Source organism: Canis lupus, chromosome 4, assembly GCF_048164855.1.
Source record: "Canis lupus baileyi chromosome 4, mCanLup2.hap1, whole genome shotgun sequence".
Taxonomy (NCBI): domain Eukaryota; kingdom Metazoa; phylum Chordata; class Mammalia; order Carnivora; family Canidae; genus Canis; species Canis lupus.
This window is the reverse complement of record NC_132841.1, coordinates 24,447,841-24,466,226: the sequence shown is the minus strand read 5'-3', so window position 1 is coordinate 24,466,226 and position 18,386 is coordinate 24,447,841. Positions and strand designations below refer to the sequence as shown.

General features: G+C 39.2%; 2 protein-coding genes across 12 annotated transcripts in view; one reads left to right on the top strand and one right to left on the bottom strand.

The window, feature by feature from the left end:
• The window catches only part of FAM149B1 (family with sequence similarity 149 member B1), a 77,729-nt gene extending 74,884 nt beyond the window's left edge, over window positions 1-2,845 (bottom strand). For 3 of the 9 annotated variants that reach the window (XM_072823567.1, XM_072823568.1, XM_072823575.1), the window contains exon 1: window positions 2,635-2,842. In XM_072823567.1, the coding sequence (XP_072679668.1) occupies window positions 2,635-2,681 (47 nt within the window). In that variant the 5' untranslated portion in view covers window positions 2,682-2,842. Of the gene's footprint in view, window positions 1-2,634 lie in introns of all 9 variants that reach the window. The other 6 variants (XM_072823570.1, XM_072823571.1, XM_072823577.1 and 3 more) reach the window with 3 other exon arrangements.
• A 100-nt stretch (window positions 2,846-2,945) lies between these two features.
• The window catches only part of ECD (ecdysoneless cell cycle regulator), a 33,969-nt gene continuing 18,528 nt past the window's right edge, over window positions 2,946-18,386 (top strand). Inside the window, exons 1-8 of one of the 3 annotated variants that reach the window (XM_072823564.1) lie at window positions 2,946-3,131; window positions 5,417-5,634; window positions 8,370-8,487; window positions 11,309-11,396; window positions 11,480-11,658; window positions 12,684-12,876; window positions 13,644-13,772; window positions 16,179-16,307. In XM_072823564.1, the coding sequence (XP_072679665.1) occupies window positions 5,430-5,634; window positions 8,370-8,487; window positions 11,309-11,396; window positions 11,480-11,658; window positions 12,684-12,876; window positions 13,644-13,772; window positions 16,179-16,307 (1,041 nt within the window). In that variant the 5' untranslated portion in view covers window positions 2,946-3,131; window positions 5,417-5,429. The remainder of the gene's footprint in view (window positions 3,132-5,416; window positions 5,635-8,369; window positions 8,488-11,308; window positions 11,397-11,479; window positions 11,659-12,683; window positions 12,877-13,643; window positions 13,773-16,178; window positions 16,308-18,386) is intronic. The other 2 variants (XM_072823565.1, XM_072823566.1) reach the window with 2 other exon arrangements.

The window sequence follows — 18,386 nt, the reverse complement described above, 5'->3', positions numbered from 1 at the left end:
GGCACCTGGCTGGCTCAGTGGATTAAGTGTCTGCCTTAGGCTCATGTGGTGATCTCAGGGTCCTAGAATTGAGCCCAGCACTGCTCCACGGGGAGTCTGTTTCTTTCCCTCTTTCTGCCCCTCCTTAAACCCCTCCCCTGGCTCATGCTTGCTCTCTCTCACACTCTCTCAAATAAATAAAATCTTTTTTAAAAAAGAAAATACCTATAATTTTTAGAAGTGCATACTGAAGTATATAGGGGTGAAATGATAGTGTCTGGGATTTTGCTTCATTATTTACAGATGACGGACAGAGAAAATGAAAAAAGATAAAGACGAAGATGAAGCAAATATATCAAATTTGTGATAATTGTTGAATGTGGGTAATAGGTGGTTAATTATATTATTTGCTATACACGTATGTTTGAAATTTATCACTTTTTAAGTGTTAAGCTGTATGTTGAAAATCCCTTTTTTTCAAACTCTTTTCAATATCCATAATTTGGAACTAATAGAAACCTAAAGTTACTTATTCAAAGCAAATTATCATCATAACACCTAAAGTAAAAATCACTTTTATTTTACTGTCATTGAGATACATATAATCTTCATTATTTTCATTATTCTTATCATCCTGACTCCTCTACAGAATCTTTGGAGGGGTTGCTTTTAGGGAGTATCAAACCAACAATATAGAACAAGTACCCTAACTATACTGGGGCTCACCCACTAAATGCCTACCAACAACTTTTTCCATAAAATATGTATTTTTTTACTCTCAGAATGGTCAGAATTAATTAAAAGCAGATGTTTAGCTGAGCCCTGTTCCCTTTATTAGAAAATTACTTTCTTCTTCATACTTTCTAAAAAGCTTATTGTCTGAATTGCTACTGTATAAATATCCTATTACTTAGTGGGTAATAAGCTTCTTAAATTAAGGCAAGAAGAGATCACAGATTTTCTTTGTATGTCTGTTGTACCAAGTAAAGGTGGGAAAGGACAGGAAATAACCAACTACTGAGAATCTACTATGGGTCAAGCCCTGTGCCATCACTTTGGATATGCTTTATTTTTTAAAAAAGATTTTATTTATTTGAGAAAGAGCACAAGCGGGGGGGGGGGGTGAGGAGCAGAGGGAAAAGTAGACTCCCCACTGAGCAGGGAGCTCAAGGTGGAGCTCAATCCCAGGACCCTGGGACCACTACCAGAGCCAAAGGGAGACACTTGACCAAGTGAGCCACCCAGGCTCCCCTTAGATATGCTTTTATTTATTTATTTTATTTTTTAAAGATTTTATTTATTCATGAGAGACACAGAGAGGCAGAGGGAAAGCAGGCTCCATGCAGGGAGCCTGACGTGGGACTCCATCCTAGGACTCCAGGATCACGCCCGGGGCTGAAGGCAGATGCTAAACCTCTAAGCCACCCAGGGATCCCCCAGATATGCTTTTAGATAAAGTCTTAGTCCTATATTACAGAAACGAATGCTCAAATATTTAGTAATCTGCTTAAAAGTCACATGACGAGAAAAGAGCCTAGCCAGAAACCCAGATTGACTGAAGATTCCATGCTTGTTATTACCATATGTAGTTAGTATTTAATTAATAAATGTATAGTTGCTAAAATTACATGGCTCTATGGAGAGAAAAAAAGTTGGGAGTTGAGTATAAAAAGCCTAAGCTCAAAACCTATTGGTTATATAATCTTAGGATGTGTAACCTTTCTGATATTTCATGCTCTGAAACACTGAAAGACAATCATGCCCATCTTACAGGGTTGTTGCAAGGATCAAGAGGTGAAAGTCGTTTTGAAAGTGAAAGCATTAACAAATGTACAACATTATCATTATTGGCTAAATTACAATGCCTCACCGTTGTAAGGGACGGGAGGTGGGTCTTTAAGCTTAAATGTTTGCTCTCTAGATCAAAACTTATCCTTAAGGATTCCGATGTTTAATTGCAGAGATGAGGAAGTAGTATGTGTCACGATTATGGCCAACGCTTCAGGGTCAGACTGACACCCGGTTTGTGTGCTCCACTGCCTTCTGCCTGTGTAATCTTTGACCTGCTTCCATCTTAAATCTGGGACATTTGCAGAATGTAAAAAATAATATTCCCTATTCTGTATCCCTGCTGATAGGATTAAGTGAGTCAATGCAGGTAATCAGCTTTGCATGGTGCCTGGCACTAGATAGATAGACATATGGATTTTTTTTATTGGATTTTAATTTGCCAACATATAGCATAACACCCAGTGCTCATCCCGCCAAGTGGCACTAGATATACTTAACTTTGTTGTAGCACTCAGTCACCTATTAGTACCTTCTCCAGTCGTCAATGGCCTTTGACAGTGAGGCATGAAGCACTGAGAAAACTACAAATGCCACAGGAGACCCAGTCCCTGAATTCAGGAAGTGCAGCCCGGGAGGGCCAAGTCCTAGGACAGCACAAGTGACACGCCCTTAGCTGGACAGGGAGACAGACCGGGCAGCGTCTGACAACTCTGGGAGGAGAGAACTCCAAAGAAAACGTTCCTTCCCCCACCCTGGGAACGGGAAGGTGAGAAGCACCGGTTGGGAAGGATCCCGACCGGAGCGCCCGGGGCCCTGCCTCAGCCTCCCCCGGCCCGCGCTGGGAGGGCTGAGCAGTCCACTCACAGCTCCAAGCTCTGTGGCACCGCCTTCCGAGTGTATCTGGAGATCATCCTCCTCTTCCTCCTCTGCCGCGAAGGGGGCGGGCACGCCAGGGTGGGGGCCTCCGGGCCTGGCCCTCCCGCCGGCTGCGGCCCGGCCCCCTCCCGCCACCTCCCGGCCCCGTCACGCCCCGTCGCCTAGACTCCGGACCGCCGCCACTCCTAGAGTCCCCACCCCTCCGGCCCTCCGCCCTCCCTGCTTCCCCGCGGGGGCGGAAGTGACGAAAGCACCGGGGCACCCGCCTAATGCTCCGGCGGACGCGCAGCAGTGACGCCACCGGGGGTTCCGGGGTCGGGCGGGTCTTTGCGAGCTTCCGCTGGCCTCAGGTGCCTGGGAGACGTCGGGACTGACCTTGGGCCGGGCTTTGGCTGCCACTGGCCGCTCCCGACCCGCTCCCGCGGTGGGAGGGGCGGCCGAGGAGAGGTGCCGCGGCGGAGACGCGTGGGGGAGGCCCGGGAATCGTAAGCAGAATTGGCTTCCTTCCGTCTAGCGAGGAGCACTAGACTCCGGCTCAGTCCTCTGCTGCGCCGTCGCTCCTCTCTCTGCGTGTCGGTTTTCTCACTTGTACAGCAAGGAGTTAGCCCGAGTGATCTCAAAATCCCTTCTTGTTCGGACACTAAGTTCTTTATAAAAATGTGTGCCTTACATTATGGGGTTGGGTGGATGGGAGTATCCGCCCCTCGGGGTTGGGAAGCCAGATGATGATTTAGACAGACTGGATAGAAGATGCAGGTTCCCCTCGACCTCGTCTTATCAGCCCGTTAGGAAACCGAATAAGAATAAAAATCGAATTGTGCCTTGCAGTGGGCCCATCCAGCGCTGTGCGTCCTCTAGCAAGGCTCATCTGGCAGCAGCAGTTAGCTGGTACTTGTGTTTGTAAGGGAGACCCTTAGAAAATAGAGCTATCTCCCTCCTCTTGAGACTTGAAACCGGGGTTAGCTGGACAATATTCATAAAACGAAATTTAAATTCTGCGGAGTGAAGGTTCAGAGCTGATTTTTTTTTTTAACAGTGTACATGTTGTTTTTTTTTAAAGATTTTATTTGTTTATTCATGAGACACACACACACACAGAGAGAGAGAGAGCAGAGACACAGGCAGAGGGAGAAGCAGGCTCCATGCAGGGAGCCCAATGTGGGACTTGGTCCCGGGTCACCAGGATCACTCCCTGGGCAGAAGGTGGCACTAAACCGCTGGGCCACCGGGGCTGCCCTCTTTGGGGCTGCCCTCTTTTCTTACTTTGGATAAATTTTATATTCCTTTCTCTGTTTATAAATTTTTATTTCTTTTTTTTTAAGATTTTATTTATTTATTCATGAGAGACACAGAGAGAGGCAGAGGGAGAAGCAGGCCCCACGCAGGGAGCCCTACATGAGACTCGATCCCGAGTCTCCAGGATCAGGTCCTGGGCTGAAGGCAGGCGCTAAACCGCTGAGCCACCCGGGCTGCCCCAGAGCTTTTAAAAAATAACAATTTAAACTAGGAGAGGGGGATGCCTGGGTGGCGCAGCGGTTTGGCGCCTGCCTTTGACCCAGGGCGCGATCCTGGGGTCCCGGGATCGAGTCCCACATCGGGCTCCCTGCATGGAGCCTGCTTCTCCCTCTGCCTCTCTCTTTCTGTATCTCTCATGAATAAATAAATAAAATCTTAAACAACAACAACCCTAACTGGTTCCCTGTTACCTCCAGAAGAAAGTCTATCTTTTCCCGATCTGTTCCTGGTCATGCCAGCCCCTGCCAGCAGAGGCTTCAGCATGCTCAGACCTTGGCACGGCCTCCTTCCTCAGTGGGATGCCTGCAGTGTGCCTGCATCCAGCTTCTATTCAAGTCCTGCATCCAGGACTTCTACTCATTTTCAAAACCTGGCTTGGGTATCATCTTCCCTAACGCAGGCCCATACCTGGTTTCCCCTCAGGCCAACTGTAGTGGGTGGTTTATTACTGTCCCAGTTACAACCAAGCAATGCCGTTGCTTCTGCCCTATTTAGATGGCCTGTTCCTTGACGGCAGACACCATATAAAATTCATCCATCTAGGGATCCCTGGGTGGCGCAGCGGTTTGGCGCCTGCCTTTGGCCCAGGGCGCGATCCTGGAGACCCGGGATCGAATCCCACGTCGGGCTCCCGGTGCATGGAGCCTGCTTCTCCCTCTGCCTATGTCTCTGCCTCTCTCTCTCTTTTTCTCTCTCTGTGACTATCATAAATAAATTTAAAAAATTAAAAAAATAATAAACTAGGAGAGGAATTTGGAAGTAAAAGAGTAACATTCTCATTCTACAGTTAAGGAAAAAGCCCCAGAAAGAGAAATTGAGGTGCTTAAAGTGACACAACTAATTTCGTGGCAGAGCTGGGGCTTCTGATAGTATTTCACATAAGCTGTTATTGCAGTGCTTCTCAAAGTGTGTTATGCATGCACACTAGCGCTAGTACAGGGGCAAACCTTTTGTTTTATTCTTGCATACCTATTAGTTAATTTGGAATGTGATACTCAACATCTATTTACTGTACTGTATGAAAAGTTCTAATATAGTTTTAAGGTTGAAGAACATAATTTTAAGTATAAAAATCATTATAAGAATATTAAATGGGTGTTACCACTCATACTTGATCAAGGCAAAAAATTAAAATGAGAGTATGTGGGTAACTGAATTTTGGAAGACAATGGAATCATGTAGGATAGTTCAGAGAATTGGATTTTACTTCTCCATTATTCTGTGTGGTTTTACATTGTTGAAACTTTAAATGTAGTTTTCAAAGAAGAATGGAGGACAATACGAAGCTGGCCACAATGGAAGACACTGTGGAGTATCACCTGTTCCTGATACCAGATGAACTAAGGGACCCAGAAAAGCACAAAGAGATTCTTCAAAAGTATATTGAGAGGATAATGACTCAGTTTGCACCTATGCTGGCCCCCTACATCTGGCAAAATCAGCCTTTCAATCTCAGATATAAACCAGGGAAAGGTAAGACTCTTTTCCTTATTTTGATGTGATGTGTGTGACATCTAATTCTGACGATGATGTATAATAGTCCATAGTTCATTCAGTCTTGTCAGGAGATTTATAACCTGAACTTTTTTGATTAGTGATGCTTGCCTACGTTTGGTTAAATCCTTAAACTTAACCAAAAAATTTTAAAAAATTATCCTGATGAAAGCTTTCTAATAGTAATTACCTTAGGAACTAATATATACTCAACATTATTAAACCATGGCTATTCTTTGCAACTTTACTCTTCTGTGCTGTAATGTATCTAGGAACCTATACTCAACAGGTTCAGGCATCTGGCTTCCTTAACCGTAATTTGCTTTAGTGGTTACTCTGTATTCCTCAGTTTTGATCATGTGTTTAGTAGGCTGCCTTATTTCACATAGTTGTGAAACTATGTGGCTCTACCTGGCTTATAAAGAGAAATAATTGGGCTTAGGGCCATTATTTGCTACTCAGAAGCATTTTGAGATTGCTTCACTGCTTCCCTGTATTGTTGGTGCTTGACATCTGACCTCTGGCCAAATATGGCACTTTTTCTTATCATTTCATATAGCTTTAGTAAAATGAGGTATGAAGAGGTGACCATGGCTCTTATTTTATGCAGGGTCTTATTTCAGATCAGGAGTTTGGCATCTTTTGATACTGTCAGTTTAGGTTTAGATTTAGTGTTTATCTGTTCTCCTTTGGCTAGCAGTTGCCAGGTGTGTTCCCTGGTGTTAATTTTATTGAACTCCTGTTCACTGAAACACATGTGATATTTATTGGCAAGAACACTGACACATTAGCACAGCACATCCAAAACCAACTCCTTATCTTTTTCCTAGAAAATCTTTTTTACCCAATGTTTTCTTGTCTTGCTTAATGGCACTGCTATCCACCTAGTTATTCAAGCTTGTTAATAATTCAGAATTATACTCAGCTCCTCACTTGACCATGTTCAGTCAGGCGCTGAATCCTAGTGTGGTTACTCCTTAAATGTGACCGCTTCTTTACATTTGTTTAGCTACAATCTAGACCCTCTTTATCTCTTCATCTGGAAGACTACAGTAACCCAACTAACCTCTCTGGTTCCAGTGTCTCCAATTCTTCACACTGTTGCCACTTACCTTTGTAAAAACACAAATTTGATCATGTCACTCTTCTGCCTAACATCCTTCACCAGATACCCATTGCTTCTGGATAAATTGAAGTTTAATATATAAAGTAGATGAAAATAGACACTCTAATTGGAGCTTCTCTAAGTAAAGAAATTTGAGAGATCTGAGTTGGGGAGAAGAGTTAGCTAGGCTATTCTTCCTACTTTTTTTTTTTCTATAGCAGCTCTTGAGACACTCCCCAGTGTGCTTGTTTGATCTTTAGTCTGTTAATGTGGTAGGTTATATTGATTGATTTTCATATACATCACATTGCATTCCAGGAATAAACTCAACTTAGTCGTGTTGTACAATCTTTTAATGTGTTGAATTCAGTTTGCTAGTATTTTGTTGAGGATTTCTGCATCGGTATTCCAGGGATATTGGTCATAGTGTTCATGTATTGTCTTTGTCTGGCCTTAGGATGAGGATAATACTGGCCTCACAAAATGGATTTGGGACTATTCCCTCCTCTTCAGTTGTTTATAAAAGTTTTAGGAGCATTGATTCTTCCTTAAACGTTGGCAAAATTTTCTAGTGACTTTTTCTTTGTTGGGAAGTTTTTGGTTACTGATTCAATGTCCTTACTAGTAACCAGTCTGTTCAGATTCTCTATTTCTTCATGTTCCAGTCTTAATAGGTTTAGTGTTTCTAAGAATGTACTTATTTCTTCTAAGTTATCCAGTTGATTGGTACACAATTGTTGATAGTGTTCTCTTATAGTCCTTTTTATTTCTCTAGTATAGATTGCAATATCTGATTTTCATTTCTGATTTTAGTTACTTCCATCTCCTTTTTATTTTCTTACTAAAGGAGATTTTGTCAATTTTGTGATCTTTCAACAAACCAAATCACTTTATTTTTTTCTATTGTTTTTCTATTCCCTGTTTCATTAATTTCTGTTCTAATCTTCATTATTTCCTTCCTTCTGCTAGCTTTGGGTTAGCTTTTTCTTGTTCTAGTTCCTTATGGTGTAAAGTTAGGTTGTTTATCTGAGATCTTTATAACTATAAACTTCCTCTTAGCACTGCTTTTAGTATGTCTCATGTTTGTTTTCATTTTCTCAAGGTATTTTCTAATTTCCCTTCTGATTTCTTCATTGACCCATAGGGTTGTTTAAGAGTGTATTAAGTTCTACAGATTTTGAATAATGCACTTCTTTAAAAGATTTCTGCTCCATCTAACTCTAGCTTCCTGATATTCCCAGAACACTGTATTGTCTATCATGCTTATATGCCTTTGCACGTACTATTCTCTCTTTCTGGAAAGCCTACTTCTAGTCATTCGTCCAAAGGAACATAGCTCAGATATCACATTCTTTATGCTCACAATCCCCTCATTGCATACATCTGTTTGTTGTCTTGTTTTGAGATGCTGTGGTGGTCCGTCTCCTATTGTCTAGATCCTTGGGTCCTCATAAGTAGGCTTCTTATGTCCTGTTCAGCTTTGTAACCCCAACTCCCCATATAGTACCTACAGCATGGTCAGTCAATGAATGTTTATTTGAATGATTACGTGTATTTTTATGTGCACTAACAAATTGATTTGATTATATGATTGCTTTTCTCTTTTTAGGAAATGTTCCTGCTCATATGTTTGGCGTGACAAAGTTTGGGGATAACATTGAGGATGAATGGTTTATTGTTTATATAGTAAAGCAAATTACAAAGGAATTTCCAGAGTTAGTAGCAAGGTATTAGTTATTTTAATTATCTAAGGAATTCTCTTTTGAGACTGACTACATTTTTATCCATTTAGCAAATTTTTTTTCAATAGTCTGGTAGAGACTGTACAAATTTGAGACTTAGATTTTGAAAGTGACTTTATGTTTTCTTTTCTCTTGTCACTTCCTTTTCTTGAGGAAAAATATAAGTACATTGGCGAGTTTAATATCCTCAATTTTTAAACAAAAGCTGCCTATTTTAGTTTTCTTTTTAATACTCATTATGGAAGATCAGATACAGATAGTAAATAAAATCCAAACAATACCAAAGGGTGTTTAAAAAAATCTTAGGGGACATCTGGGTGGCTCAGTGGGTAAGCCCCTGCCTTTGGCCCAGGGCATGATCCTGGAGTCCTGGGATCAAATCCCACATCGGGCTCCCTGCATGGAGCCTGCTTCTGTCTCTGCCTATGTCTCTGCCTCTCTCTCTCTCTGTGTCTCTCTCATGAATAAATAAATAAGAATCTTAAAAAAAAAAATCTTAGAAAAAAATTCCATTTGCAGGTACATGTATACATTTGACAGATTACTCTATCTTCCTCTATTATACCTTAGCTGTATATATATTTTTTTTTGAGAAATCACATATGGAGAATTTTAAAGAAAAATCAGAACAGTTATATTAAAAGCAAAGTAGGTAACACTGCGTTCTAAATCTATTCAAAATGGGAACTGATAGTTCTCTGTAATTACCAACTTGTGTCAGCAGAGGGCAGTTCACCCATTTGCCACGTTATCCTAGTTTTTCTGTCAGCCTCCAAATTCTGATCTGTACCCCCAACCTCTTTCCCAGCAGAACAAAAAAGAAAAACAACTTTGAAAACTTATATCAAAATTTCAAACATGAAAATAGAAAGAATGAACCCACATGTACTCATCACCTAGCTTCAACAATTATCAACTCATGAACATTCCTACTTTATCTATACCTTTCCCCTACTCCATTACATAGCAAGATTATTTTAAAGCAAATCACCAATAGTATGCCATTTGATCTTTAAACACTTTAAGATGTAAATATAAAAGATAACTCTTGTTTTAAACACTACTATTACCACATCTCAAAATAATTAGCAATAATTTCTTAATGATAGAATTTTAAGTGAACAAACGCAAAGATAGTCATTCCTTTCTTTACAAGGATAATAGGGCGAGGGCAATGCCTTATGTGTATGGATTCTGATCTTTATATAATCATGACCTATACCTACAAACCAGGCCTCTAAAGCTTTTTAAATAATAGGCATCTACTGTCTTGTCAGTTTCTTTTTTTAATGAGAAAAAGAAAGAACTTCTATCTTTGCCAGATTAATCTTCCTAAGATAGTGCTCTAACCCTTTTATACACTGCCTTGAAATCTTTCATTCCTTTTCTATATAAAACTAAGCTCATTCTCAATGACTCTGTTAACATTTAAAGCTCTTCAGAAAATGATATAACTGCCTTTTTAAAAAAGATTTATTTATTTGAAAGGGAGAGAGAGAGAGAGAGAGAGAGCACACAAGCAGGAGGGGCAGAGGGAGAGATATTGAGAATCTCAAGTAGACTCCATGCTGAGCCTGGAGTCTGACGCAGGGCTCAATCTCCCGACCCTCAGATCATGACCTGAGCCAAAACCAAGAGTCAGTGCTCAGCCCAGGCACCCCGTAACTGTTCTGTTCTAGTCTTAGTCTTTACTAATTGTCATTCTCCAAATATCCACCTCAAATAGCTATCTCCATGATTATGCTTATGCTAATCCCTCTTCTAAGAACATCTCTCTTTTTCTCCTTATGTCTCTACCATTAAAATTGAAAAGATCTAGAACAGTATATAAAATACGCTACCTTTTGTGTGACAAGAGAAGAAAATAAGAATTTATGTTCCTATTTGCTAGATTATGCATAAGCAACCTCTAGAAGGATAAGCAAGAAATAACAATGGTTTGAGGATAGGAATAGGGCATATAGGGACAAAAGGAGGAAGGAAACTTTTTCAGTGTGTAACTTTATGTATTTTTTAAAAGTTTGGCAATGTGACTAACTTACCTATTCAAAAATTTAAATTTAGGGGTGCCTGGGTCACTCAATTGGTTAAGCATCCAGCTCTTGATTTCAGCTCGTCATGATCTCTCTGCCCCTCCCCCTGCTCATGTGCTCTCTCTCTTTCCATCTCTCTCAAATAAATAAATCTTAAAAAAAATCTTTAAACATTTTTTTAATTTTAAAAAAAGTGATACAAATGAGGCAAAACAAAATTATCTCTCAAGGTCCAAGTGACTTTTCTATAAATGCTTTCCTAATCTTGGCTCTATGTGATTTTTTTTTTTTTTGATTTTTATTTATTTATGATAGTCACACAGAGAGAGAGAGAAAGAGAGGCAGAGACATAGGCAGAGGGAGAAGCAGGCTCCATGCACTGGGAGCCTGATGTGGGATTCGATCCCGGGTCTCCAGGATCGTGCCCTGGGCCAAAGGCAGGTGCTAAATCGCTGCGCCACCCAGGGATCCCTCTATGTGATTTTTTTCTTCCTTTGACACCCTATTATATAGTTTCATATTTTGTCTGGTGTTACTTATTTATGTACTTATTTTTTCTCCTTATCATCTCTCTCCAACTCCCTTTATTTTAGAATCTCTTTCAATATTTCAGTATTTCAGTCTTAAGTATTTTGCTTTGTTATAATAATCTACACATAGCATATACTCAGATATTTACTAAAATGAAAGAAAAAATATTAGAATAAATGTATCTTGATTAGTAGCATATATGTGCTTTTTTGAACGCATAATTGGAATTTCTTTTGCATTAGGATTGAAGACAATGACGGTGAATTCTTGTTAATAGAAGCTGCTGACTTTCTCCCTAAATGGTTGGATCCTGATAATAGTGCTAATAGGGTAAGTATCATGTTGTAACATTTTTCACACATACCTAGATTTTGTCAGTGCCCAGAATGAAAATTAAAATGTGCATTTTGCAGGTGTTTTTCCAGCGTGGAGAATTGTGCCTTATTCCTGCACCAAGGAAACCTGGCACAATGTCCTGGCTACCCACCACACCCCCAACGGTCCCACAAGCATTGAATATAATCTCAACACACCCAGAAGAAATTTTGGCTTCAGAATCTATACGAGCTGCAGTGAATAGACGCATCAGAGGGTAAGAAAAATATTTTCATTGCTAGTCAAGGAGCCTTTTGCTTTATTTTCTTTTTTTTATTTTTTATTTATTTATTTTTGCCTTTTGCTTTAATGCAGCTCAAGTCTTTGGTTGCATGTAGAATTTCTTTCACCTTTAATGCTCATTTTCATTCTGTCTTCTTCCTTCATGAAAGTGACTAACAAATTAAACTTACATGTTCTAAAATTAAGAAATAGATACATCTTTTAATTCCCGTTCATAGGTGTTAATATTCCACTCCCAATATTTTTGCATTGCTCTACTTATGTACTATATCCATAGATAAAAATTTTGAGACATACAGGACTGAAAACCTAAGGGAGTGCAATGTACTCTGTGGTTCTGGGGCTCTGTGTGGGATTCTTTGACCTATGTGGAACACTTTAGGCTCTATTCAAAGGAGATAGTCTTCACCTAATAACATTAGTTCAGCCTTTTAGATTTAAGTACCTATTTAAAGTTTAGCACTATTCAAGTTTTAACAATATAAAATCTCTTAACTTTTTCAATATACTTTGTAACATTGTTTTAGAAGAAAAAAAACTTTGATTTTATCCTTATTCCAAAGAATAGTAGAGTTTTTGTTTTGTCTTTATTGAACTACTTTGTTTTTCCTTAAGGATTTTGTTTATTTCAGACAGAGCATGAGCCAGAGGGTTGTGGGGGAAGAAGGCGCAGAGGGAGAAGCAGACTCCTACTGACAGGGAGCCCATCATGGGATGGGACCCTGGGATCATGACCTCATCTGAAAGCAGACACTTAACTGACTGAGCCACCCTAGTGCCCCTGCTGAACTACTTTAATTCCTTTTCTTTAGTTTCCATTTCTTCCTACTTTTGCTCATTCCCTCTCTTTTGTGCAGTTTTTAGTGTATATGGTAGCTTTATCTTCACCTTCCTTGTCATTCTACATTTTACTCTAATGAACCAAGATGATATAAGGAGAAGTAAATGGGAGAAGAATTCTAGATTCATATCATTAAATAATTATTTTATCTGATACAGATACCCAGAAAAAATTCAAGCCTCCCTTCATCGTGCACACTGCTTCCTTCCAGCCAGCATTGTAGCGTTGTTAAAGCAGCACCCCCGATTGGTGGCTGCGGGAGTCCAGGCGTTTTACCTACGGGACCCCATTGACCTGCGAGCCTGCCGTGTTTTCAAGACTTTCTTGCCTGAAACACGAATAATGACATCGGTAAGATAGCTTTCTTGATCACTTAGGTTGTGTCACTGGAAAGAGAGTTGAACATGATTGTAATTGTACACTAGAAAAAAATGGAAATATTTTGTTTCCTCAGGGCAGGTTAATATACTTTTATTTTCTTTTTTCTTTTTTCCCATCCATGGAGGAAGATTTCAAGAGACTTCACTTCCTATTTTATATCTAAATGTTTCCTAGATATTTTCTGACCATATTTTTCCTATTTTATTTTCTTCTTAAGAGTAAAACATTTTGGGGATCCCTGGGTGGCTCAGCAGTTTAGCGCCTGCCTTCAACCCAGGGTGTGATCCTAGAGTCCCGGGATCAAGTCCCATGTTGGGCTCCCTGCATGGAGCCTGCTTCTCCCTCTGCCTGTGTCTCTGCCTCTCTCTGCCTCTCTCTCTGTCTCTCATGAGTAAATAAATAAGATCTTTAAAAAAAAAAAAAAAGTAAAACATTTCATTTCTTCCAGAGACTTAAGAAATATCCTTTATCTTCTACCTACCCAAATTGCCACATAATGTAATTAATGAGAGGAATTCCATTAGTGATAACTAAAAAGTTGACAGTGAGGTCAATTTTATGGCATGTGAATTATATCACAATAAAGCTGTTACTAAAAAATGTCAGCAGGTGAATAGGTTGGATCTTCTTTGCATTTCATATGAATACAAAGCTCATAAATGAAATTATTAACTGTAAAATGATACTCAAATTTTTACTTTCAGGAGGACTCATATATTTTGTGTCCCAATGTCTAGGTCACTTTCACTAAATGTCTGTATGCACAGTTGGTACAACAAAGGTTTGTGCCAGACCGGCGGAGTGGATACAAGATGCCTCCTCCATCTCATCCTCAATATCGAGCCCATGAATTGGGCATGAAGTTGGTAATGTACCATAAAATTTTATATTCTTCCTTTCGGTAAAAGGGCTCTTAATGGAATAATGATATAGCATAAAAAGTCTAGAAATATACCTAACTTACATGAGAATATAGTAAACTGTGGCATCTCAAACAAAAAGAAAAAATGGGTTCAGTAAATGATAATAGAACAACTGTGAAGCCGTCTAAAAAATTAAAGTTGATTCTCTCACATCTATACCAAAATAAATTCCAGGTAGACCAGATATTTAAAAGAGAACATTGAAACCATAAAATCTGAAAGAAAACACAGGAGAATTTTTGATAATTTGAATAGGAAAGTCCTTTCTAAACAGGACTTGAAACCAGAAGCTGTTAAAAAAAAGGCTAATAAATTTGATTATTAAAAATTAAACATTTCTGAGGCAACTTGGGTGGCTCAATCAGTTAAGCATCTGACTCAATTTCAGCTTAGGTCATGATCTCAGGGTTCTGAGATCACACCCTGTGTCTGGCTGCATGCTAGGCATGGAACCTGTTTAAGATTCTCTTTCCAAATGAATACCTACTATTTATATTGACGTGGATGGAACTGGAAGGTGTTATGCTGAGTGAAATAAATCAATCAGAGAAAGACAATTTTCATATAGTTTCACTCATGTATGGAATATAAGAAATAGTGAAAGGGAACATAAGGGAAGAGCGGAAACTGAGTAGCGAAAAATTAGAGAGGAAGATAAACCATGAAGATTCCTAACTCTGGGAAACAAAGTAAGAGTTGTAGAAGGGGAGGTGGGTGGGGGGATGGGGTAACTAGGTGATGGGCATTAAGGAAGGAACATGATGAGATGAGCACTGGGTGTTATACTATATGCTGGCAAATTGAATTTAAATTTAAAAAAAGGGTGGGGGGATCCCTGGGTGGCTCAGCGGTTTAGCACCTGCCTTTGGCCTAGGGCCTGATCCTGGAGTCCTGGGATCTAGGCATCATGGGATCAAGTCCTGCACTGGGCTCCCTCCATGGAGCCTGCTTCTCCCTCTCCCTGTGTCTCTGCCTCTCTCTCTCTCTGTGTCTCTCATGAATGAATAAATAAAATCTTTAAAATAAATAAATTTTTAAAAAAGATTCTCACTTTCCTTCACCCTCTCCCTCTGCTCCTCCCCCCTCCAAGAAAAAAAAAATTAAGCATTTCTATGTGGAAAAGAAAAACCCCATAAGTAAGTCAAAAGATAGTAAGCCTGAAGAAAATATTGTATTTTTAATTTAATTAATAAGAGCTAATTTCTCTAATATATATATAGAGTTCCTACAAGTCAATATGAAAAAAATACTAATTAATAACAAGTGTTCAGAAATCAGGAACAGACAATCCACAGAAAAGGAAACACAAGTGATTTTTAATCTAAACATAAGAAAAATGCTGGCCCTTGCTCATAACAAAAGTAATGCAACTTAAAGCTACAAAATAGTATTTTTTACCATCTGGCAAATAACAAAATGTTTGATAATATATATTGGATTGGTGAAAAAATACATAGAGATACTAAAACATCATTGATGAGACTATAGGTTGATTTGATCTCATAACAATTTGTCAATATCCATCAATATATAGAATGCACATACCCTTCTGGTCAGCATTTTCACTTCTAGATATTTATCCTCCATAGATATTTTACATGTGTACAAAGATGTATGAGGATACTTATAGAATTATAGCAGAAGATTGGAAACTACCTAAATGCATATTAGTAGGGGAATAGTTAGGTAAATTAGTCTACCTCTGCAGTGAAATGGATAAATTTGTATGATCATATCTGAAAGAGCAAGGTTTGGAACAGTGTGTATGTTGCCACTAAATGACCACAGTGATGGAGTAGGATATACTGATACAGATACACACACATCTGGTTATGTGCATATATTAGTTCTGAAAGGATATACAAAAAATTGGTAACAATAATTTTCTCTAGAGTGATCAGGAAAGCTCCCTGTCTGACTTATTTTGACATGTGCATTCATTATATTTTTTAATCAAAGGACTCTTAAAATGAAGAGATTCGAACCTCCCTTCCCTTTCCTTTGTCTGAGACCATGCTGAATTCATTTATCATTTCTGTTAGACAGAAAGCTTTTACAAGTCTTTTTTTTTAAGCAAGTAAGAAATAAGTTTAAATTTCTGGTTTTATAATCAGCAAAAAAAGAAATCTCTCTAAAGAGAACAAGAATCTTTGTTTTGTATTATTTGCTTTCCCTTTATAATTTTTAGTAATCTATAGAAATTGAAAAACTTGAAAGTCATCTGATTTTTTCATAAAATTCAAAGTGTTATAGATGTCCGTATGTCCATATATCCAGTCACCAGTTCTTGAGTGTGGCTAAATGAAAAGAAAATAACTTAATAATGAAAATTCTGTCTATTCCATCTAGGCTCACGGATTTGAGATCTTATGCTCCAAATGTAGCCCACATTTTTCTGAATCCAAGAAATCCTTCATGACTACCTCACCCCTCTGGGCTGGCTTCCTTGAAAGTCTGAAAAAGAACGATTACTTTAAGGTAGGACTTGCAATGCATTTATAAAATTTTACAATCCAGGGAAAATCAAGCCTGTAAATTAGAGTCCTAAGGTTCAAATTTAATGTGTAATATTGTTATAAAGGCTTGAGTTAAAAGGGACTATTATAGTTCGGTGTTAATGACAGGGTGACCATGAACTGTTTCCAGTATTTTAGAAAAGTTATTAACATTTATGCAAATGATGAAAGTTATTATTTGTATCAGAAGAACAACTTATGCAAATCATAGGCAAACATGAAGATACCAAACAGAAAAATGAACAAAGACATGGCTTAAAAAAATTCAAAAAAGACAACTAATAAATTTCTCTTAAAATATTCACTCTCTAGGTGCCTGGGTGGCTCAGTTGGTTAAGTGCCTTCGGCTCAGGTCATGATCCCATGGTCCTAGGATCAAGCCCCACATCAGGTTCCCTGCCCAGTAGGGCATCTGCTTATCTCTGCTACTCTGTATCTCTGCCCATCCATGCTCTCTCTCTCTCAAATAAATAAACAAAATCTTTAAAAAAATAATAATTCAAAAAACTAATAATAATTCATGGGCACTTGGGTGGCACATTCAAATAGGCATAGATCTTTGGCTCAGGTCATGATCCCAGGGTCCTGCTCAGCAGGGAGTCTGCTTCTCTTTCTGCCCCTCCCCCCCACTCAAACGCTTCCCTTCTGTCTCAAATAAATAAAATCTTAAAAAAAAATTTTTTTTTAATTTTTATTTATTTATGATAGTCACAGAGAGAGAGAGAGAGGCAGAGACATAGGCAGAGGGAGAAGCAGGCTCCATGCACCGGGAGCCCGATGTGGGATTCGATCCCGGGTCTCCAGGATCGCGCCCTGAGCCAAAGGCAGGCGCCAAACCGCTGCGCCACCCAGGAATCCCCAAAAAAATTTTTTTAAAATAAAAATTGGGGATCCCTGGGTGGCTCAGTGGTTTAGCGCCTGCGTTTGGCCCAGGGCGGCATCCTGGATTCCTGGGATTGAGTCCCGCGTCGGGCTCCTAGCGTGGAGCCTGCTTCTCCCTCCTCCTGTGTCTCTGCCTCTCTCTCTCTCTCTCTGTCTATCATAAATAAATAAATCTATAAAAAAATAAAAAATTTTCCCTCTTAAGTAGTAAAGATATACATATAAACACAATAATAAAGACTTTTTCACATATGTGAAAAAGAATTTGTATGATATTTAGTGCTATTGAAAGTGTAGTGAAGGGACACCTGGATGGTTCAGTCAGTTAAGCATCTGCCTTTGGCTCAGGTCATGATCCCAGGGTCCTGGGATTGAGCCCTGCATCAGGCTCCCTACTCAGGAGAGAGTTTGCTTCTCCCTCTGCCCCTCCCCCTGCTCATGCTCTTGCATTCTCTCTCTCTCATATTCTCTCAAATAAACATATAAAATCATTTTTTAAAAAAAAGAATATGGTGATATAGGAACAGGCATTTCTCCAAAGAAGACATACAGAACGCCAAAAGCTACATGAAAAGATGCTCAACATTACTTATCTTCAGAGAAATCCAAATCAAAGGTCACAATGAGATACCACCTCACATCTGTCAGAATGGCTTAAATCCAAACACAAGAAACAAGTGTTGATGAGTTTGTGGAGAGAAAGGAACCCTCGTGCACTATTGGTGGGAATGCAAACTGGTAAAGCCACTGTGGAAAACAATATGGAGGTTTCTCAAAGAATTAAAAATAGAATTATTATATGATCCAATAATTCTACTACTAGGTATTTACCCAAAGAAAATGAAAACAGTAATTCAAAGGGATACATGCAGTGTGTTTATTGCAGCATTGTTTATAACCAAGATGATTTATAGCCAAGGGGAGCAACCCAGTGTCCTGTCAATAGATGGAAGATGTGAGATAAATATATATATATGAACATTACTTAGCCATAAAAAGTAATGAAATCTTTTTTTTTTTTTAAATGTTTATTTATTTATTTATGATAGTCACACAGAGAGAGAGAGAGAGGCAGAGACATAGGCAGAAGGAGAAGCAGGCTCCATGCACCAGGAGCCCGACGTGGGATTCGATCCCGGGTCTCCAGGATCACGCCCTG